General features: G+C 42.4%; 1 protein-coding gene across 1 annotated transcript in view; it reads left to right on the top strand.

The window, feature by feature from the left end:
- The window catches only part of pappaa (pregnancy-associated plasma protein A, pappalysin 1a), a 271,059-nt gene that overhangs the window by 132,970 nt on the left and 113,290 nt on the right, over window positions 1-24,799 (top strand). The window contains exons 9-10 of the mRNA XM_034192054.1: window positions 2,611-2,702; window positions 11,540-11,736. Of these exons, the coding sequence (XP_034047945.1) occupies window positions 2,611-2,702; window positions 11,540-11,736 (289 nt within the window). The remainder of the gene's footprint in view (window positions 1-2,610; window positions 2,703-11,539; window positions 11,737-24,799) is intronic.

Below are 24,799 nucleotides of genomic sequence, written 5' to 3'. Positions count from 1 at the left end.
TTTTTCTTTTTGAATTTTTATGCTTAAATAGATTTTTGCTGGTTATTGGTAGTCTGGGAGCAGGCACCGTCTCTACGGGGATGGGGTAATGAGGGGATGGCAGGGGGAGAGAAGCTGCAGAGAGGTGTGTAAGACTACAACTCTGCTTCCTGGTCCCAACCCTGGATAGTCACGGTTTGGAGGATTTAAGAAAATTAGCCAGATTTCTAGAAATGAGAGCTGCTCCATCCAAAGTGGGATGGATGCCGTCTCTCCTAACAAGACCAGGTTTTCCCCAGAAGCTTTGCCAATTATCTATGAAGCCCACCTCATTTTTTGGACACCACTCAGACAGCCAGCAATTCAAGGAGAACATGCGGCTAAACATGTCACTCCCGGTCTGATTGGGGAGGGGCCCAGAGAAAACTACAGAGTCCGACATTGTTTTTGCAAAGTTACACACCGATTTAATGTTAATTTTAGTGACCTCCGATTGGCGTAACCGGGTGTCATTACTGCCGACGTGAATTACAATCTTACCAAATTTACGCTTAGCCTTACCAGCAGTTTCAAATTTCCTTCAATGTCGCCTGCTCTGGCCCCCGGAAGACAATTGACTATGGTTGCTGGTGTCGCTAACTTCACATTTCTCAAAACAGAGTCGCCAATAACCAGAGTTTGATCCTCGGCGGGTGTGTCGTCGAGTGGGGAAAAACGGTTAGAAATGTGAACGGGTTGGCGGTGTACACGGGGCTTCTGTTTAGGGCTACGCTTCCTCCTCACAGTCACCCAGTCAGCCTGCTTTCCCGGCTGCTCGGGATCTGCCAGGGGGGAACTAACGGCGGCTAAGCTACCTTGGTCCGCACCGACTACAGGGGCCTGGCTAGCTGTAGAATTTTCCACGGTGCGGAGCCGAGTCTCCAATTCGCCCAGCCTGGCCTCCAAAGCTACGAATAAGCTACACTTATTACAAGTACCATTACTGCTAAAGGAGGCCGAGGAATAACTAAACATTTCACACCCAGAGCAGAAAAGTGCGGGAGAGACAGGAGAAGCCGCCATGCTAAATCGGCTAAGAGCTAGTAGCTACGCTAAGCTAGCGGATTCCTAAAAACACGCAAAGTGAATAATGTGTAAATAATTTAGAGGTGATTCAGCAGAATGAGTGCTTTAGTTAAGGCACGTAAAGATTACACTGGGAAACAAATCGTAATCTAGATAACTAGATCAATCTAACTGCGCAGATTAAACAGCTAACAGATACAGAAAAACACCGCTGTGCTCCGGAACAGGAAGTGATACAATACCGCAGTGAGAGCCAACCACCAGTAGAGGCAAGCAAAGAGAGAGAAATTCTCATTCCACCATAATTTACAAATAAATTCTTTAAAAATCATAAAATGTGATTTTCTGAATTTTTTTTTTCTCATTTTGTCTCTCATAATTGAAGTGTACCTATGTTGAAAATTACAGACCTCTCTCATCTTTCTAAGTAGGAGAACCTGCACAATCAGGGGCTGACTAAATACTCTTTTACCCCACTGTAGATCCGCCTTGGATCTGATGTGGTTACCTCAGATGAAACAAGGAAGAAGCAGAAGGGACTTCCTATTTGATTCAGTTGATTGGACGGCTCTGTGGGATGTACTGAGAATTTGTGGGATCTTGAAGAAGTTGTTCGACATCACAGCCACCCTATACACGGATACTTTGAGTGTTGTATGTAGCGGAGGCAGAGCGTCTCAGTTTTTCCTAATGAAAACTAGTGTTCATCAGGGCAGTGTTCTGACTCCTTGTATGGACTGGGCGTTGGGTAGGGTTGTGGAAAGAAGCCACATAGGTGCTTTTGTTGGTGAAGAAATATTTACTGAACTTGACCTTGTAAACAATGCTGGGATCTTTGAGGAATCAATGATCCCATTTGCAGTTGTGCTCAGTCAATATTAAAATCCAGGCTTTTGATGCCTTCTTCGACTCGGGAAGTATATTTGTCTCTGGTGAACTTGTAGAGACATGCATGTGCCTGGGTTTCCTCCATTGAGATCGGGAGACACTTGAGAAGATTTTATAGAAACATGAGCTCACTGGACAAAGTTGTTTAGTGATGCTAATATCTTTAAAGGAGAAAGAAGGCCCAAGTCTTGTGGGTCCTGCTGCAACTTGACTTATTGCATGGTTGTGAGACGGACACTAACCAGTGACTAAAAGCGATGACTGAATGATTTGGTAATAAATGTCTTCCAAAAGTATGTCGGCAAAAACGAAGCGCACCACCACTAACAGTGCATACCAATCAAATTTCACAGTATAGATAGAATCCAGTCTTTCAGAACTGCATTTGTCTTAGATTTCGTAGAAAAATAACTCTTTTAACATCTTCCAAATCGAGAAAATCATCATGGTTTTAGGTTCTTTTCCTTCCTTGGTGCTCCCCCCGCCACACACACACACACACATTGATTTGCATAAGTTCTCTCAAAATTGTTTCCGATTGTTTTTTGTTATTTTTCAGTAATTTTGTAAGCAAACAGTGGCACGTTGCTTCTGGAACTCATGAATCACAGACGTATTTATCACTATGGCGGCATATGTGTGTGGATGTTTCCTAAGTGCTGCCTTCCGCTGTTTTAGTTCCAAAGGGGAGGAATGTGACGATATGAACTCCGTGAATGGGGACGGATGCTCCAGCCAGTGCAAGAAAGAACCCTTCTTCAACTGTGTTGGTAAGTCCTTTGGACAAAACTGACTGACAAAACTCAATGCTTGCAGTCACAAGTAAGTGTTAATAGATTTACAGTTGAAAAACGCTCAGAACATTGCACACTGTGTACATTGTTGCAATCAGTGCACTTTTAATGAGTATATTTATCAGCAGATTGCCCTTAAAGTTGTAATACATTTTGGAAATGTAGTGCGTGAGCACAGGATTAGTGAAATGACCTGGATTAAACTGTGTCAGAATATGTAAATAACTATTTCAAGATGTTGTCAACAAATTTGTATTTTCGCTTTCAAAATAATAATAATCTAAATGCTACATGGAACCTTTATCAAGCACGTGTAACTCAAAGAGTTTTCATCCGATGTAAACCAAACAGTGAAAGGGTTGAGGGTCAGCCATGGACAAAGTGATTCAGTCTTGAAAAGAACTGCTCAAAATAAAGGTTGCAGGCCTAGGTCAAATTTGTACCCAAAAGGTCAGTGCTTACATATAAAATGGAGATCAGGTAGCAATGTGTAGACTTGGGTTGGATTCCAGGTCATGCTACCTGTCTGTGATCTTCTACAAGACACTTCATCTACATTGTCTCAGACCACCAAAATGTAAATGGGTACCAGTTTTACCTGGGGAAATAACCTGTACTGGCTTGCCATCCTGTCCAGGGGCTTGACTGCTTCACGCTACGGAATACGGAAGTAAGTACCAGCACCAACAGGCCTATATTGGACTTATACCTATGGCTACTATTGAACACTAATATGAAGTCGTCTCATCTTTCTATTGGGCACATGACCTTTGACCTTAAAAGCTTAAACTCAAGGATTATAACTTTATAAAGCTCCAATGGCAGTTTCACGAATTTGCATCCGGGAATCACTGTGAGTCCATAACCATGGCAAACCGTCAGGAAAAGTGGTTGAATTTTGCACAGAATCAATCAAATATCAAGGTCATACAGAACCATGTTTCACTCTCTGAGTGCCCATTGGAACTTAAAAAAAAGGATTGAATTTAACTGACACTGGTTTAGGTGTTAATTAAGTGCAGAGGAGCTTCACAGGCTTTTGAGATGAAAAACATTTCACATCGGGGCAGATTTACATCCAAACTGCTTCTCTCAAAAGAGTCACATTGCCATTAGCTATAGTAATGGCTTTGACCCTTGTAAAAATATCTGGAAGTCATTATGCTTTAAAAGAGTGAGTCATACTATTTTACAAAGCGGTGCAACTGACATCTCCAATGTTGTTGTGTTTTTATGAATAGATGGATGGTTAGCTGTCCGTTCTGCCGCTGTCTGACAATCATTTCACCCCCCTGCACCCTCCCCGTGCTGCTCCTTCCATATTTTCATCCACAGTCCATTAATGTGCATGTGTGCACACAAATACTGATACTTTTAAGATTAGGCTTAAAACTTTCCTTTTTGCTAAAGCTTATAGTTAGGGCTGGATCAGGTGACCCTAAACCATCCCTTAGTTATGCTGCTATAGACGTAGACTGCTGGGGGGTTCCCATGATGCACTGTTTCTTTCTCTTTTTGCTCTGTATGCACCACTCTGCATTTAATCATTAGTGATCGATCTCTGCTCCCCTCCACAGCATGTCTTTTTCCTGGTTCTCTCCCTCAGCCCCAACCAGTCCCAGCAGAAGACTGCCCCTCCCTGAGCCTGGTTCTGCTGGAGGTTTCTTCCTGTTAAAAGGGAGTTTTTCCTTCCCACTGTAGCCAAGTGCTTGCTCACAGGGGGTCGTTTTGACCGTTGGGGTTTTACATAATTATTGTATGGCCTTGCCTTACAATATAAAGCGCCTTGGGGCAACTGTTTGTTGTGATTTGGCGCTATATAAAAAAATTTAGAAAAATTAAGAAAAAGACTTGTGGTACAGGCCTGTGTATGTGTGTTTGTGCATGTATGCATGCACACACGTGTGAGCCTGAGTGAAGTGGCCACTTAATCCCTGTCAGATTGCTGGATGACAGCCTTGGCTAGGCTGTTTTTCCACCAACGGCAGCGCTCAGGGATGCGTGTGCATGCTTTTTGTGTGCGTGTGTATGTGTAGGTTTGTGTGGGCATGATCGACGCTGTTTGACATAGTTGTAGTTTTGTGCAGAAATCTGACACTAATGACGGGGCCTTCTGTCGGTTGGTCTGTCTGTATGTGTGTGAGAGTGCCGGATTGTCACTGAGTTGGATGAAGAATTGAAACTAACTATACAAAGGAGCCAAGGTGCTACAGTCTAGATGAGCTTTAATACGTTGGTCACATGGCTGAGCTGGATTTGATGAAGTTCTTTTGGCATGATCCCTCAACTGTTAGGACAATCCCGGTGGCTACAACTCTGTAAAGCTCCATGCCAAAATAAACACAGGTGCATAAAAAATAAAGAAAAATTGGAATTGCATTATTCTCCAGTTCCAGGTTTCAGTTCACACTGTGTTCCCCAGCAACAGCACTGATACAGGCCAAATCTGCTCTTCTACACCGTGATGTGGTGTGTCACATCCAACAAAGGAGAGGAGGCCCCGGCCTTGGAACATTGACACCTTTCAGGGCAAAAGGCGTCTCCAGCAGAACGTCAAACTTTGCTGGCAGAGGAGGTGCACCGAGAGGAGGAAGTAACGAGGTGGTCCAAGGCCGTAACACAAGCCAAACAGGGCCATTGGACAAGGTGGGAGGGGGTTGAAAAGAGGGAACTTGCATGGGGACAACTTTGGGGCATGGAAACCAACAGGCTGAGCTTTACTGTTGGAGCCACCTATGACATGCTGCCTTCTCCTGCAAATCTGCATTTATGGCTTGGAAAGGACCCATCCTGCCCCCTGTGTGTGACCCCAGCAAACCTTAAGCACATCCTGGTTGGCTGTAGGACCAGTCTCACTCAGGGCAGGTATACATGGAGACACAACCAGGTCCTCAGGTGTTTAGCGGAGAAGATTGAGTGCAAGCGCGTAGCCATTAACACCCAACCCTGCCACAAACAGGATGCTCGCTGCCAGCAACAATTGTTTGTTTGGGAGGGGAACAAGCCGCTTGCTGGCCCCTCAAATCCTGACCTGGGTCCACTACAGGCAGCCAGAGACTGGCAGATGCGAGTCGATCTGGATCAGAAGCTTATTTTCCCCACTGAGATCACTACAACCACCTTGTGACCAGCCCTTGTACTCTGGTCTGAGTCCTGTTGGCTTTCCTACATCGTCGAACTAACAGTTCCCTGGGAGGACGCCATCGAGGAAGCTTACGAGCGGAAGATGTTGTGATACTCTGACTTTGTAGTCGAGGCCAAAGACAGAGGCTGGAGGATGAAGTTGTGCCCAGTAGAGGTGGGATGCAGGGTCTTCGTGGCTAGCACCACATCAAAATTCCTCAGGGAGATTGGAGTCAGGGGGCAGACCATTAAAAAGCTGGCAGATACTGCTGAGAGGACAAGCCATTGGCTGTGGCTAAAGAGGAATGACACCATCTGAGCTGCTAAAGCTAACAGCTAACCACAGGACACACACCCAGGCTTGATCAACCTGTGGTGGGCCTGCCTCAGCAGAGGGTGTCTTGTGATAATTGTCCGAAACACCCAATGATGCTGAGGTACACAACTGATGATGTATCCAGTTGGTAAAGCTTTATACAGCCATCCCTGATGGAAGTAGGTTTTAGAAGCGGTGAAAAAGAGGGATAGTCCCGTCAGTTGATCTGTGTGTGTGAGAGCGCCGGATTGTCACTGAGTTGGATTGGATGACGAATTGAAACTAACTATACAAAGGAGCCAAGGTGCTACAGTCTAGATGAGCTTTAATACGTTGGTCACATGGCTGAGCTGGATTTGATGAAGTTCTTTGGCTTGACCCTCAACTGTTAGGACAGTCCCAGTAGCTACGACTCTGTAAAGCTCTGTGCCACAATAAACACAGGTGCATAAAAAATAAAGAAAAATTGGAATTGCATTATTCTCCAATTCCAGGTTTCAGTTCATACTGTGTTCCAAGCTGATATGCTTCATTAGATGCTATCTGTAGCTGTCATGATTTCTGTCACATGAGTAAGAAAGATTATATAAATTGTAAGAGTACCTTTAAATAATATTATAAAACACAATTTTAGCAGGCACTGCTTAGTAACAGAGGCGGTGCTATGATGGGGCTCGATTGGGCTGTAGCCCCCACTGTGAATTAAAGACATAACCCCACCAGACATTTAATCTAAATTTTCTGTTTTGTACATTGTCGGATTCGCTTGTATAGCACCCCTACTTTTCATGGAAATAAGGAGTAAGTCCTCTATAGGCTCTGAGGTCTGTTGCTGCCACTACTTATTCCCTGATTCTGTAGCATGAAGTGGATGAATTAGTACCTGGTTGGACCCACTTTTGCCTTCAGAACTGCCCTAATTCTATGTGGCATAGGTTAAAAAAGGCCTTGGAAACATTCCTCAGAAATGTACATCCATATTGACGTGGTAGCATCAGACAGTCACCCATTCAACCAGTCATCCCCATGGTTTGGGCAACTGCTGAGAATGCTCCCTGGTTGTCTCCCTAGAGAGGTCTTCCAGGCACCTCCAACTGGGACGAGGCCCTGGCCATCCTAGAGGGGTTATATTTCCCACCTGGTTTGGGAATGCCTCGGGATCCCCGGGGAAGAGTTACAGGGCTCAGCCAAGGATAGGGAAGTGTGAAATGAGCTTTGTGGGCTGCTGCCACTGCGACCCAGACCCAGATAAGCTGAATGAATGAATGAATGAATGAATGAGTAAAACAGTAATTAAAATTTTGTTGTACAATTATATTACAAATTGAATTGCAATGGCCAAAAGGAACTCTGATATCTTAAAAAGTTTGTAAAAGTGATTTTAATGATAACACTGCCCATTTTCCTCTGATATCAACAAGGCATTTTTGTCCACACAACTGTCACTAACTGGATATCTTTTCCTTTTTGGACCATTTTCTGTAGACTCTAGAGATGGCTGGCTGTGAAAATCCCAGTAGATTAGCAGTTTCTGAAATACTTAAACCAGTCCCTCTGGCACCAACACCCATGCCACGTTCAAAGTCTCTTAAATTACCTTTCTTCCCCATTCTGACGCTCAGTTTGAACTTCAGCAAGTCGCTTTCACTACGTCTAGATGCCTGAATGCATTGAGTTTCTGCTATGTGGTTGGCCTATTAGCTATTTGTGTTAACAAGCAACAGGTGTATCTAATAAAGTGGCCAGTGAGTGTATATGTGAAGTGAAAACTGGTGACAAATACTGTCTACCATTCATCATTCACAATACCCCAAGTGACACTTTTTGCTTACAGCAAGCAATTTTTCTTTCTTTCACCGTATTAAAAAAGAGTGAGAGAGCATGCCCACTCAGCAAACCACTCAAATCTCAACTTTTTCTTTTTACTCTGCATCTGTCACCATCCTAGGTTGTGTTAGTGAAACACATCATTACTTGAATGACTTTCTTCCAAGTGTCTGCAAAATCAAACTTTGTAGATTGATTTGCCCTCACTATGACAAAATAAAAACTAAAGAACAGGCCAAGCCTTCAACATGGGAGCCAAAAACTCCATCAGTTAGTCAGTAGACATGGTTTTGATTGATATTTTGGGCAGAAGTAACAAAAATGGCTTGCTATAAATGATAAGTGCCAGTTTGTTATTATGAATGATGAGTGGTAGTATTTATCACACCATTTTTCATATCACATATATTTTTAATTTTTCAGTTCACATATATTTTCATCAGCCCCATTTATATCAAGCAATTTTCGTAACTTCTACCCTTGAGGACACTTTTCTGAAATGATAAATATATATTTTTTCTTTTTTAAGTCTCCAAAAAAGAAACATGGCTCTGTTTTCATTATTCTACCACTGTTTTAAGCAACTCTGAAACTTGACCAAGTCCAGTGCCAAGCCTTTCCGCGCAGTGTCTTGGCACTGCCTGTACACCTCGGCACAGATCAGCATAAGCTGAGAAAGGTCAGTTAAACTCATGCCAGTTTTGAACATGTTCAAAATTTGTGGGAGCTCAGCTGGACCCATAGCCTCTTTGTCCTAAGTTAGATACATCTTGGCATTCTTTTTCACACCAAACATGGAAAAAAAATATCTGGAGATATCAAGAGTAGAGTATGGAATATCTACCAAGTTCACCTGGCATTACACCAAGCTGCAACTGGGCTAAGCCAAGCATGTGTGGAACAGAGTAGGCTGGGAGTCCACAGAACTACAGAAAATCTATTTTTCTCATCTTTTGCTGAGTGGTGTGCCTCCTCAGGAGGTTTCTGCACTGAATATGGTCAATAAAGAATCATGCTGTTATCAAACCCACCAAGAAGAAGAAGAAAACTCTTGTGCTGTAAGTGTTTAGCAGATATGAGCGGTGGGTCACTAGCCAAAACCATTAAGATGAAGAATAAAAGCACAACATTTACAAATACTTAAGCAGAGTAAAACACTCTATGTGGGTATTTGCCCGTCCACTGCCCATAGTAAAGCACACCAGACCCTTTCCATGCCCCTTTCGGGTGGTGAGTCCACATGGAGGTGACACCGTGACGTTTTTTTGGACTGAGCCCAACTGAGTTCCAAGGATGTGGACCTGGCCACCTGACACACGCCTGAGAGCCCCCACTCCAGGCCTGGCATCAGGACGAGGCCTCAATCTCCCTAATCTGGGCGAGGTGACTCCATGCCTATGCATGTCCATCATAAAGGGCCTCGTGAATTGCCCTTTGTCTGTCTCCTCACCATGTTTAAGGATTTTAAGTATCTCGGGGTCTTGTTCACAAGTGGGGGTAAATTGGAGCGTGAGACTGATAGATGGGTTGGGGGAGCAGCTGATGTTTTAAGGACATTGCACTGAACCATCGTCATGGAGAAGGAGCAGAGCAAGAAGGTGAGATTCTCAATTTACAAGTCAATTTATGCTTCTCTCCTCACCTGTGGTCATGGGCTTCAGGTAATGACCAAAAGAATAATATTGCAGATACAAGTGGCAGAAATGCGATTCTTCCGTCGGGTATCTGGGTTTATCTTCCTGACAGGGTGAGAAGTTTGACTAACTGGGAGGAACTCGGAGGAACTCTGCTGCTTCTTTGCATCGAAAGGAGTGGCAGAAGTGGTTTGGGCAACTGCTGAGAATGCTCCCTGGTTGTCTCCCTAGAGAGGTCTTCCAGGCACCTCCAACTGGGACGAGGCCCTGGCCATCCTAGAGGGGTTATATTTCCCACCTGGTTTGGGAATGCCTCGGGATCCCCGGGGAAGAGTTACAGGGCTCAGCCAAGGATAGGGAAGTGTGAAATGAGCTTTGTGGGCTGCTGCCACTGCGACCCAGTCCCAGATAAGCTGAATGAATGAATGAATGAATGAATGAATGAATGAATGAATGAGTAAAACAGTAATTAAAATTTTGTTGTACAATTATATTACAAATTGAATTGCAATGGCCAAAAGGAACTCTGATATCTTAAAAAGTTTGTAAAAGTGATTTTAATGATAACACTGATAACCCTGGCTGTGAGAGGCACATGACTACTTGTGAGAGGTGGAGATAGATCATTTGTCTGCCTGGGTGATTGCCATCCAGGACCCGGGGTGGTTCCTTGGTCTGTTGGATGCAGCGAAGCACAGCTTCCAGATCTGACCTGTAAATGTGACTCATACAAGATCAGCACGTCTGCTTCTACCATTAATTTTTTTTATTTCTTCCTTTGTCCATTCCTATTCTCTTCACTTCTGAGATGTTGCGGCTTTTGCTGTTTCTGCTTCCTTGTCTCTCACCCTTTCCCGTCGTCCTTACTTGTCTTCGTGCTAACTGAGTAGCAGCAGCGCACTCTGTTTGCCCCCTCAGTAGCTCCTCGCTTCACCATTGCCAGAGCACAGAACTGACTTAAGTTTTCTCCATGCTGGGGAGGGCTCGAATTTCGAGGAGGAGGCCCCAGCCAACTTGGCACAGAGTGCCGCCTTTCCCCCTAACTGGAACCCCACCGGCTGACACTGCTTTAGCTGAGAGCAGTGAGGCCCAGGCAGCCTCCCTGCTCCACTCTCCTCCAGTCCCAAATTACTCCTGTGTCTTTCTTTACCACTTGACTCTGTCTGGTTCACCCCCATCACCCCCTTGCTCTCATTTTATCATTCTGTACCTTTTTTTGTTTCTTTCTTTGCTTTTCCCTCCATCCCTTATACAGTCACTCCATCATTCAACACTTTTTCCTGCTTTTTCCATGCACTTTTTTCCCTTACTTTCATCTGTTCTCTCCTCTTCTGCTCCTCCTTCCAAACTAATGGGAGAAAGGTTTAAAATTGTGTTCCAAACAGTGCGCACACATCTCACTTTGTCTTCGGCTAACCCTCAATCATTCCTTATGTTTGGTCCAAATTGGATCAAATCTCTGTGTTATTTTGTTCAACCGTGGACAGATGGACAGGCACACAGGATCAAAAATATTGCCCCTGCCTGCACGGCCGCTGAGGATGGGTGTAATAATGACTGTAATAATGACTGCAGTTTTGAGTGTCCAAGTGCAAGGACCTGATGGCATCACCTGTGTTTGTGGCCATTTGAAATGTAGGAATGTATGTGGTCATTCTAGGCTTTTTCATACCTGAATCTAAAAGTTGTCATCAACAATTTTTTATATTACAAAACAAAACAAAGACAAAATATAAATGTTCAGTCTGTGGATCTGACCTGTACAACTTTATGCAAACATAAGGATCCTGTATGAGACAGAGTGATGTTGTGGTGTACAGTTAAACTAATAATGTACTTCAGGTAGTCAATAATCAATCTTTATTTTGTTAAAAATGGAGCTGATAATATAATAATGGTCTTGTCACCTGCAGAGGAGCCAAGCATGTGTTATTACTATGATGGTGATGGGGTCTGTGAGGACTTCGAGCGAGAAACAGGCGTGAGAGACTGTGGCCTCTACACCCCCAGTGGTTTCTTGGACCAATGGGCCTCCAGTGTTGAGGTTTCCCATGAGGCAAAGCCCTACTGCTCTGGTGAGGTGGCTGCTGGGTACCCTGCTGTTACTAAGGTAAGGGCATTCACAGCATGGAATTTTTTTTTTGTGTTAATGTATAATTAAAAGCATGGCATCTGTCTTTGAGAAGCAAAACATGCAATCAAAGTTGCTGTTGTAATCAGAGTTCCTCAATGTCAGCAACCATTAAAATCATCTTGACCTGCAAATAAGGTGGAATCATCCAATCTAACATGTGTTAATTTAAGTCACTTACCCATCTCATACATAGAATGCTGATTGGCATACTTTCAAAGAACAAATCTTTTTGTGTGGAAAAAAAAATGTTTTGGATCCAATGGGTGCCCTGATTGCAGCACTCAAGAAGCTTGTTTACAATTGTCCTCAGTCAAGATTAAGAACCAAGCTTTCCTCTTTTTTTTGAGTTCCTGGGCTTGGCCATCAGAAGTGTATCTGTATGAGCTGAAAGTATAGAGCTTGTGGAGCATTCACTTATTTTGGCAGTGGCATTCACTGACATTCCATATGGTTACTTAGGGAAATTCAGTTAGGGAGTATCACTTGCATGGTGAGGGAGTGTCACTATAACATTTTGTCCTTTTGGCACATTTCTCTGTGTATAATCCAGCACTTAGGTGCCTCAGTGTTGAGGACCCTAGCAAATTTTGAGTGTCTTCTAAGCCATAGGTCATTGCACACGCTGGATGTTATATATGTATGGTTGCTTAGCTGCAACATTTTAGTCTTTGCACAAGTGACAATCCTTTGTTGTGCTTTTTTAAATTTATTTTGTTACTGTTAGTATGGCCAAAGCAGATGGTCACCCAACTGAGTCTGGTTTGCTTGAGGTTTCTTCCCATAATCAAAGGTAGATAGTTACTTTCAAGACTTGAGGATGTTTTTTTTTAATCTGCAGCAATGGTTCCCATCTAAGACCCATGCTGATTCCATAGTGTGGTGGATGCGGCACCAATGCATGCCCCGCGGACCTGACTTGACTGGTGAATTCTGAATGGACCAGCCAAAAAAAAAAAAAAAAAAAAAAGTGAATCAAGACAGATTGAATAACCCATTAAAACAAAATTCAATATGCAACCAGATGTGATCCAGGTTGAGAGGAGGGTAGCTAACGTGACCTATATTAACCTAGATCACATATGTTGATTTTTTGCAGCCGGTCTGTTCTGTGTATAAGCCTGATCCCATCACATCTCAGAACCTAAGCAGAGTGGGTCTGGGTTAGTAGTTGGATGGAAGACGTCTTTGGAAGACTAGGGCGTGTGTGTGTATGTGTGTGTGTGTGTGTGTGTGTGTGTGTTTCTTTGGGTAAAACTGGAGTTGCATCAGGAAGGGCATGCAGCGTAAATCTTGTGCCAAATCCGAATGCAGATCTGTGCTGGATCTGCTGTGATGAACCTGAACAAACGAGAGCAATTGAAAAGTGAACAAAATATGTTGATTTTTCATTGATACTTGAATGTCTAGAAATTTCTGATTTTTAGATACACAAAAAGACTCAAGTCATAGTAGCTGACAGTAGCTGAATTTGGACAGACACTTGCAAAACATCCTCTTTTGCTGGATTGCCTGTTCAGTAATTTTGGAGATTGAAGCATTTAATTAGATGCAGAGGTTTGCTGCTCTCATTAAATTAATGTCTATTGAAGACGGCAGCAGAAGCCATTGATTCTACCTAAGCCCAGTGGAGGCATTGATCCATTGCTCTTGCAACGTAGAAAGGAACTGATTACCTAAAACATTAGAGTGCGGTAGATATACATGTTTAAACATACTTATACCCTTACACACATACAGTATAGGAACCCATTTGGTCCAATCTTGCTTCTTCTCCTTTCCCTAATATGGACGGTTGAACCCAAGACATGCTGATCTATTTATTATTTCTCCAGTCTCATAACGTTCTTACATCAAACCAGCCTGTTGCTTTGATGTTAATAACGACATCAATATGTGTAATGAGAGGTGTTTTAGCCAGGTGTTCACATTGTTGGTCTTTACACCCCTACACTGGCAATGATCTGTCTCCCATGGCATGAAGTATGTGATGTCAGGAACAACTTGTTCCCACTGGTGCTGATACATTCTACAAAGTCAATAAAATTGTTATTCTTCACCAGGTGCCCTGCTCAAGGACAGAAGCTTTTATGTAAAAGGTAGAATATTTAAGGCATCACTATACTTCATAAGTAGTAGGGCAAAAAGACGTTTTGCAAAGATCAAGACAAAGCATTTCAAGTTTTGTATGTTTTCCCCAAGGCAAACTTTATCTTTGTGACTTCATTCTTCGCATTGCCTCTGATTGGGTCAAGTACAAAATGTACTTTGCTTACAGTATACATGTTTGAAGGTAATGAAGAATTGGTTTGCTTGTCCACAGATATCTGTAGGATGACCTTCCCATTTCATTTCATTCCCTCTTCTTTGTTTTTTTTTTTCAACTAAATAAAGTAAAACCACTGCCAGGTTAACTCTTCACTAATTGTGTACTTCTGTTAAGGCTGACATTGTGGTTCTTTGTTATGTTCCAAGCATATGCCTGATTCCAGTTCAAAACAACAAAAACAAAACGTGGTGCTTATAAAATTGGTGGACCATCCATTGAATCCTCACATATTTCTTTTCCAATATAGTTTGTTGTATTTTTCACTTTTTGATGGTGACAAGGTGCGGTTAATCTTTACACCCGTCACACTAGAGGCCGAATGCCGTCCAAATTTTCATTCGAACGGCATTCCGGAGGTGTTGTGGTGCATCGAGGATGTCGAACAGCAGTGTGAGAGCAGTCTAAACAGTCGACCAACTTCCTGTGGCCACCCCGAATGTTTTGCACATGTGCAAAACACTCGAAGTGCAGTTGAGGTGGAAATATATTGAATGGCAGGTTACTGCAATGTAAATATTAGTACGGCATGAAAACAGCATTCAAAGAAATCTGATTGCATTTGTGGGGCAGTTCGACATAATCCCCCATATGATGAATGCCCCGACTGTGCCTGAACACCCCACAAGTGCAGCATGAGTGCTGCTTGAATATATTTCCTCCACCCGCAATTGGACCTCGCTCGTACAGCATTCGTCAAAATCTCACTGCATTCTGACAGCTGTCTAGGTAATCCTAAATGAGTTCCACATACATTTGTACTGCGTTCGGAAGCTTAATGCGCATGGTGTTTACACGAATAATTCAGGGCGGGCCGAGGCGCAGTCTGCGTGGTCGGATGGCTGTCTTCTGCAGTTCTTATTCCCTTCCAGATGTGGCACGAATTTTGTTTTGTTGACATTCCGCCTGGGTCAGCTTGATTCTTGCTAAGTGTGACGGGGTCCTTGCTGTTTTTGAGGTCTTGTTCATGGAAGTGGATGTGAACGGCCTGCAGACAAACGACTACAGCTTATGGGGCTATTCCACAGATCACCATTCTTTCCCGTTTAATCCCGAATAGTAAATTAGGTGCATTTTGAAGCATCATAGTAACTTCATCCATCTTTGTCAGTCTTGAACAAACTTGGAATACGTAGTAGTTTTGGCCACCATTGGCACCAGTTTTGAAATCGGGGTCCAATTTTTGAACTGTTCTAAAATTTCAATCCGCTTCGCAAAAGTGTCGTTAGTGCATGATAACTTCTGGGTGTTTGTAGTCTTAATAGTTCCAGTCGTGTTCAAACATCTTTAAACAGGGTGTCCCTAGTGAGCTCAAAACTTGTTTGATTGTGCTCCGCCAGGGTAAAAATTGGAAACCAAAATAGCATGTGTTGCTGTCCTGGCTGAAGGCGCAGCTCCTTACTTTGGTTTTCGGGCGGGTTGCCAGGTCTGCACTTTATAAGCCCCCCCAGTTGTCAGGACTGCACTTTATAAGCCAACCAGTTGCCAGGACCGCACTTTATAAGCCAGACTGTTAGGAGACAAGCCGAAATAAGCCGTTTCATCTCATTTTTGCACTTTTTTGGATTGCGGGCGATCATAGTAGAATGACGCCATGTGGAATAGGGGTGTTAAACCTGGCACAAAGCCGCACAGTGCAGTGCAATTGCCGCTGGTCATGCACAACTGATGCAGAAGTAATTTGCAGTCCAAACGCTCACATCCTTTAAATTGCACCACATCAACTTGGTTTACATAATAGTGGATACTGGTGAGGCTTGAACTTGAGGTCAAGACTTTGACTCCCCCCATCACCAACACACACACACACACACACACACACAAGCCATTTACAACATTTTTACCTATAGTTACAAGTATTACAATATAGTTCCTGTTTTTATGCCTGGAACAGTTTTATAATGTGATTTTAGACACCCCTAAGTGAACCATACCTCTTCTTAAGCTTATACTAGAGGAGCTGCGACCACTACCTTTGCACCTCCCCCCCCAGGACTAAACCAAACCAACTTTTTTAGGTTCCTTAGACAACCAATCCAAAACACAACCAGGATGTTCCCAAAAATAAAAACTGGCCTCCAGCCAGTTAGGCAAGATGGCATCCAAGATGGCCACCAAAATGGGGGTTTTCACTAAAACACCTTTAAACAACATATAAAGAACTTAAATATCACAGAGATTCAATGGGAAGACCATTGCAGGTGACAACAAACTCATTTGTGCCTAAACTTCATGGGTTTAAGATTCAAAATGGTGTCCAAAATGGCCACCAATAGACCCTTATCATTAAAATACATAGCAGGAAGTTGTTTATATGTTGTTTAAAGGTGTTTTAGTGAGAAAAACCCTATTTTGGTGGCCATCTTGGACACCATCTTGGATAACTGGCTTGAGGCCAGTTTTTAGTTTTGGGAACATCTTGATTGTGTTTTGGGGTCATCTAAGGAACCTAAAAAAGTTGGTTTGGTTTAGTCCTGTGGGGGTGCAAAGGTAGTGGTTGTAGCTCCCCTAGTATTACTTGAAACTCACTCTCATCTTTGCAATGGTTCGTTGAAGTCATATTGTAGTAGGTTAATGTAAGTAGCTAACCCACTTTAATACACTTTGTTATCTTCAGGCAGGGGTGGCGGCCAAGTGGTTCGTCCCCTTGTTTCCAAAAGCAAAGGTTCCAGGTTCAAGGCCACCCCTGTGCATTCACCATGTAATGTGAAGTTATGTTAGGAAAGACATAAAGGTTGTGCCAAATCAACAATTAGATCCACATCAGATCTGCTGTAGGGTAGAAAACAGAAAGATGCCAAAGGGACTTTCTTACCTTCAGAGATTGTGTCAACAGCTATAGCAGTGTAACTTTCTAGCAAAACTGAACATTCTCATTACCGAATACTAGCTAACTAATATTATGTGAGGTTTCCCTGGTAGGTCAGTGATCATGCCATACACCGGCAGAAATTTGGTTTAACATCCAGTACAGGTTTTCTTCTATTTAAAGGATAATCCAACTCCTTTGCACCCTGCACCCCACTTTGCTCTCAGATTTCATGTATACACAGCAATGTGTGGTCAGACAATCCCCAAATGGATTTGAAATATGTGCTTCAGAGTGTTTGCCATATATTGCCAAAAGGGGCCCGTAATGTGTTAACAACCTCCAGTTTTCAAGTTCAGGCCTCTAAGTTGTATAACCCCTTATGATGGTAATGTACAGTGTTGAACTGTGACATTTGGTAAAGATTTTACATAATTTTACTGGCCATTAGAGTCTGCCAGCAGCACTTTGGCTTTGCTGATACAGACCTACATGATTGCATTTTAGAGGGCATGGACTAGGAAGGTGCTGGTGTAGTAAATTGTTTGGCAACTTTGAAATTGTGTCATCGATACTGTGATGTGAGGATTGAGGAACGATGGCTGGTGTTGGAGTGCAAAGGTTTCTTTTGTAATATGCTTTGTATTTGAAGCTGGAAGTCGAGCATTTGAGTAACATTCATCAACTTGGTAGAGCTTGGAATGCATATCAGTATAAATCTCAGCTGTACTGAGAGCTTGCAGTATTATGGTGCTATCATTCATGGTTTTTCCTATGTACTACGCTCGAGAACATAAAAGGTGACATAAAAGATTTATGATTTCTATGTACGATTGTGTTTTGGAACAACTGTCTTGCATGTCGATAAGGGATTTTTTGTAAGGCTATTTAGACCAAAATATGAGGGAGAGGAAATTTTCTAAATGTCAAGAAAACTGGTCAGTAGCAGGAGTGGGGAAACTTTTTCCTATCAAGTACCATTTGGATTTTTCTCAGTTCTCAGAGCAGGAAAATCCTTAGTGCTTACACAAAATTACAGAAGTCAAATAGAGGGAGACTGTTCTGCTTCCATCAGAGTTTCTCATTGCTTCACAGCTGAATTTGTGTTGTAGGCTGACAGCCCGAGCAGCTACTTCCATGTCAAACAGTGCAGCCAGTATGTTTAACGCCTGTGGTTACTTTTCACATCTTTAAAAGTCTCGCCATGTGCCTAAAGGAGATTTGCACATTCACCAGCGTATTCAGATGTCATTGCAGGATTTTGTCTTTGTAGATTCTTATGGCACACAGTGTTGCTGCCACTTGTAGCAGATTTCTTTGGCAGGTTTCCTCTTTGTTATCATCAGATCTTTGATTTCATCCCTCAGTTTGTCATAGCTCAGCTCTCCCACCTTAGAATGGTAACTCTGGTAACTCATGGTTGTTTAAAAAGAAAGTGTATTTCTCTTGGAAAACGTGATGATCCCAATCTACTGTTTTCTGTGAAATGGCCAGGCCATGCAGGAGAGTGTTATCGATCTTTTCCTTAATTTTGTTTTTCAGCAATTACCTATCATGTGTGATAAAGGGCAGCATGGCGACACAAGGGCTTAGTATGCTTGCCTTCCAACAAGAAAGTTTAGCCGTTCAAGTTCACTTGTGCTCCATTCTTTATGTACATCTGGATTTCTTTCAGGAAGGGCATATGGTGTAAAACCTGTGCCGCAACAACATGCAGATCCATACCAGATCCAATGTGGAGTCCCCATGCAAAACAGAAGATGCCAAAATGAACTTTTACCATTCACACGGGATTCAATTTTGCTTTCCAATTGTGTTTGACTCAAAGAATGGTTGATTATGGTTTTATGGTGATCTGGAGCTGCATGAGTATTTTGTTATGTTTTTATTTCTTTTACATTGCAATATATCTTTTACAAGATATCCCATGATGATGTCACAAAATCTAAAGTTGGAGCAACGACACTCTGCGCCAGTGATCTGACGGGATAACGCGGCGCAGAACCCCTCCATGTACTCCGTGTCCTGATCACATCGCTGTGCTATGTCTGTGAGCACAGTGCTGACTGGCACTCACTACCGCCTGACAAAGTTTAATCCGGATTGTGGATTTTGTGGACATTTTATTTAATACTGAAAAGCCAATTTAGTGTAGATTTTCCATTATATATTGTCAAAAGTGCCTCATTCACTCTCATTGTGACAATGAGGTGCAAACTGGAACTCTCAGTGAACAGACGAAGTTTGATCCGCATATGACCCGTGTTGCGAATTTAGCTTATATTTGATTTTAACATTGAAAAGCCCTTTTGATCTATATTTTATATTATATTTGAGCTTTTATGTAGTCTTTGAAGGATTGTGTCAAAACTACTTACATCAAAACAAGTTCAATTTCAATTCAATTTCAATTTATTTTCATTTATATAGCACCAAATCACAACAGAGTTGCCTCAAGGCACTTCACACAAGTAAGGTCGAACCTTGCCAACCCCCAGAGCAACAGTGGTAAGGAAAAACTCCCTCTGAGGAAGAAACCTCAAGCAGACCAGACTCAAAGGGGTGACCCTCTGCTTGGGCCATGCTACAGACACAAATTACAAAACAATTCACAAAACAAACATACAGGAAATGTTGCCGGTGCACAGCATGGTTTCCAGAACATCTCTGGATGGGACCGCACCTCAAACAGAGAGAAAAGGAAAAAAGCAGAATCAAGCATCAGAAAGACAAATACAGTGTAAATTGTCAGCATTAAGCAAAAAAAAAAACAAAAAAAAAAACAGAAGAAATACTAAGGTGATCACTGGCCACTAGCCCGAAGTTTCACTAAAAGACCCAGAATTTAGATAAAGTTGAGGCCGCGGCACGCTCCGTTTCCTAATAAAATGAATTAAGAGTAAAAAGTAAGTAAGTAAGTAGTAGTAGTTTCCTAATAAAATGAATTAAGAGTAAAAAGTAAGTAAGTAAGTACTAAAAAGCATAGTAACATACTATGCCAGTATGCTAGGCATACAAAAGGGAAAATAAGTGTGTCTTAAGTCTGGACTTGAAAGTCTCCACAGAATCTGACTGTTTTATTGATGCAGGGAGATCATTCCACAGAAGAGGGGCACGGTAAGAGAAAGCTCTGTGACCCGTAGACTTTTTATTCACCCTAGGGACATTAAGTAGTCCTGCACCTTGAGAACGTAAAGCCCGGGCCGGTACGTAGGGTTTAATTAGGTCAGCTAGGTAGGGAGGTGCCAGCCTGTAAACAGTTTTATAGGCTAGTAGCAGAACCTTAAAATCTGATCTCGCTGGGACAGGAAGCCAGTGAAGGAATGCCAAAATGGGTGTAATGTGTAGTTCACAGATTCTCGCTACATTTGCACCACAGATAGATATTAGGGCATGGAAGACTCCACTGAATTTTGGAGGTGATCGAGTGTCACCAACCGAACGGTCCCCCCTAAAAACTAGCCTGCCCTGCCTTCACTGTGCATGCGTCTGAGACTGACTCTGAGTTTGACTCTCTACACCCAGAGCGATCAAAGGGAATAATGTGATTATTAACCTCTTAAATCATTCTAAAGTCAGTTTTAGGCAGAAACGCAGCCTTTTTAAGCAGAAGCGAGGTGATAATCAGTGAGTCGCTACTGACGCTCTGAAATGACATAGGCCCACCACGATGTGCTGCTACTGCGCTTTGATCGGTCCCCTGTCTTTTATTATTAAATAATGCTGAATTTATGTAGAAATGATTGTTGTACAAAAGCTTGAGTAATCTGTTGCTGAGATAGATGATGACTGGAGTGCATTTTTAAGCAGAAACAAGGTGATAATCGGTGAATCGATGCTGATGCTCAGAAATGATGCTGTTGAAGCTCTAAAATGACACATGTGGAGTGAAGGCAGGCCAGACCAATTTGTAGGGGGGGACCTTTCGGTTGGCAACACTGGATCCAGATTGGTGGATGTCAGGAATCTTGGATTGCTCTGTTTTCTGTAAGTGCTTCACAACTAAAGCATTTTTATGTTAAATAAGCTGCAGCTGAACATAGAGCACAGTAACAACAGGATCAGCATTTTGATTGTGTCGTTTCTTCTTACAAAATAATAATTTAAAAACTGCTGCAATATTTTATTTTATTTTTTCCCCATCCCATTTTCCCTGATGTGCTTGGGGTGGGTAAGGTCTCGACTTTACTTATCTAGTGCACTTTTGAGGTGACATCGTTTATGATTTGGTGCTGTATTTGAATTGATCAGAAGTTGTAAGTTACTGCATTGCACCTTTTCAGCTTTTAATGCAAATGTTGCCAGGATGTGTAAAACTTACCGTAGTAGGAGTTTCACGAAATTTGTGTTGTGGCTGCATCATTCTGAATTAGCTCAAATGGCAAAATAGAAAAAATGAAACAAAAAAGGATGATGTGTTTAATTAACAGATGCACCCACATCCCCCAGAAATTTTGCAGGCAAAAGATTGCCTAGGAATGCAATAACTGACTTCCTCAATGAATAAAATCCAACTAGTGTCAACCAGGAGTGATTACGTTACTGTCATCCTCTAAACTGTCTAAAATGTGTCCACATGTGAGAGTTTTTTTTTTTTAATTCTCAGTTTATACAATCTTAAATTTTTAATTTAGAGTCAGCACAGACTTGCTGTCTTGCTAATCAGAGTCACATGCAATGATACAAGTAATTTTGGAGCAAATTAAGATGTTGGACAGGCTATAATGACTAGATTACAAATGATTTATTGCGGATTAGTTAACCATGTTGAATTAGTTTACTACAAACATGAAACATTTGATGCCAAAATTTCTGTTTCAATCTTCTGCCATAACTGAAACAACAAAACAGCAATATCCTTGAACTCACCATAATTCACACTTGACATCCAAAGTATACAATCAGGTCCATAAGTAACTGGACAGGGACAGAATATTTGTAATTTTGCCACTATAAGCCATAAGTAATTGGACAAACTAAATATTAAGTATTAATGCAAATCATCACTTTCAAAGCAGTTTTCTTCTTCTTCTTGCTGCTATAGCAACTCATCTGTCTCAATCTCACCCTGTGCTCTGCATCTTCTTCTGTTACACCAACCACCTGCATGTCCTACCTCAACACATCCATAAACCTCTTCACATTTGCAGATGACCTACGACAAATCACTCCTGTCACTCTTCCCTATCCACTCCACCCTGCGTACACTCGTCTTCACCTCTCTATCACACTCTTCATTACTTTGGACAATTGACCCCGAGTATTTAAATTCACCTATAGTCACCACTTCTGCTCCTTGCAACCTCACTATTCCACCAAGCACCTGCTCATTCTACACATTTACTCTTTCTTCTCCTACTGACCTTCATTCCCCTGCTCTCCAGAGGGTATCTCCACCTCTCCACGCTTGTCTTAGCATGAGTCTCCCATGTACATTTTGAGAAACTTTAGCTAATATTTCTTTTTAAGAAGGTGGACATTGGTGTCTGGAAAGCAGTACCAGGGGAAATTGGTTTTTGACATCTGCAGAGATGCTTGTAAAGCTTTTGTAAATTTCATTCAACCTAACTCAAAATCCAAAATCATAACTAAAAGTCATAGTACTATCTTTCTTCCAGACTATTCATAGAAAGTCTAATTCTCCATGTGCAAACAATGTCCTTCTGGGGTTGGACATGCATTGTACATCATTTCCCTCTGATCTAGTAAACATATCCTGTATTGACTTTGTGTGTACCGTTGTGTTTGATGTCTAAAGGTGGTGTTGAAAGTGGGTGCATGATACACGGAGAGACAGAGAGAGAGGGAGCAGGATGGGGGCCAGCAATGATAGGGATCTGTGCGGATGCAAGAAACCAACAATAGCGTAAGAAAGCACTTGAAGAGAAAGAGAGATAATGCATCTATACAGTATCTCAAGTGCTGTGTGTTTGTGCGAGTGCATGTGTGTCGGTGTGCCTTTTCAGACGTGCAGGCTATAAGAAAGCACGCATCATTTTCCAGTTAAACAAACCGTTGTGACTTTGAAACATCTTTGTGCAATCTTTGCAGTTGGAAGTTGATACTTTTCAAAGCAGGAAGATATGCATGGGACAAAAGAAGGTTCGCTGGGACACATGCTAATCTTAATCTTGGCATGAATGGAGGGCATATCCTCTAATTTTGGCATGCGACCACTTCCCAGCCACTTGACGAAGTTGCATACAATTTCAGAATTGTGCTCTGCAGAATCCTGTCTGCTGTTTCTAAGTAGGTGCGATGAAAGTACAGACATCAGGCTGGTTTTTACATCACATGTATGCGGGCACAGTGATTAGTGTGGGGATTAGTGTGTCTTGCCCATGGATACAGACAGGAAACTTGGCCTGGAATTGAACCTCAGTCTACACATTGGTAATCCGGCTCCTATCGCACAGAGCCACTTGCTCTACAAGGTTGAATGGGTGTGTAGTTATTTCTTAAACTTTCCGAGTACCTCTGTTATTGTCAGATTGTGACAAAATGCTTTGCTTCTTTGGGGTTGTGCTTATACTGTAAAGCAGACTTTATTTTTTTTTAAACATTGTTCTTTGTTTCCTAATCAAGATGACACAAAGGTATGCAGTTACAGACTCACGGACAATTGTGCACACTCCCAATGCCGACTCCATGCAGGATTATGGGGCAGGTCCACAGGGGATTGAAATGTACTACTGCTGTCTTTGTGGAGCAGAACATTATGTTCCCCACTACCACACCGTGGAATATGGCAAGCCAGCTCCACTTGGTCTTAAGGGATTGGATTTGAGCACTAGCCCTAGCAACTAACCTGTGTTTGTGTGTTTGTGTGTGTGCGTAAATTCATGGCTGCTTTCCCAACCTGTGCGTAAATGTGTTTGCGCCAGTGTGGAAGTGTGTGTGTACATTCACACTTTAAGATCAAACAGCGGGCCAGGTGATTTCTCCAGAGAGAGCTGCTGCCCAGGCAATCTCTGATGCAACTCCCAGGCACCCCTGACGACACTCCCCTTAATTATACATAAGCAAAAGAAGAGACAACATTTTACTCCTCTCACGCTTCAAGAACCTGCCTATGTATGGCCTTCCCCCAACTCCATCTGTGGCCTCAGATGTAAAACAAGCCAAAGAAATGCGTGTGAGGGCCTCATTGAAAAAAAACTCACTTTTATCTTCAGCAGAGAAGGGCTGCAGAGCAAAGCCACAGCAGCAATACAAAGAAAATATATGAAGAAACAATTGGCCCAGTTTTACCCCATGTCCTAAAAATATGGTTTTGTGGGGAATATAGGGATACTAGAGAACCGTTTTTACACTTGCAGCCTCATCATGATGATCTGTGGTGCACGGTCTAAGATGCATGGTGCAAGTTGATTTGGCTTCCTATTTACATGGTGTATAATGTGAGCACAGACTAGGGCACAGGGAGCAAGGAGTTGTAAAAGTCACCTAATTAGTCATCCGGTGTGTTGCGTTCATAACATAAAAACAAACAGGGTGCCATGTACCACCCCTTTTAAGACACAGGTGTGCTAAGTGTATGCATGTGGATTATAATCGAGAGGGTGCATTTTGAAGTGAGTGATTTTCTGGTGAGGTACAACTCAAAAATGTATGTAAAGCACCACAAAATGCTGCAAGTATATTGTCTACTGGGAGATGTGGATTACTACTTGTTGCATCCTTGGTTGGAGTATGTGATATATCTTCACTGACCCTAAGAGAAAGACCTCACAAGCAAATGGGGTACACTCTGTGCACTCTGATGCAGCTTTTCTTTTTCTATTAAAATTGGAGTATATAATTAGTGTTTGCATTAAACATCTTAGAGATGATGTATTATCAGTAGTGCATGTTTTTGTTTCAAACCTTTTTTTAATGTATGGACCCATGTGAAATCCAAAAACAAA

The sequence above is a fragment of the Thalassophryne amazonica genome, chromosome 17 (assembly GCF_902500255.1).
Source record: "Thalassophryne amazonica chromosome 17, fThaAma1.1, whole genome shotgun sequence".
Taxonomy (NCBI): Eukaryota; Metazoa; Chordata; class Actinopteri; order Batrachoidiformes; family Batrachoididae; genus Thalassophryne; species Thalassophryne amazonica.
This window is presented reverse-complemented; position numbering and strand designations above follow the sequence as displayed.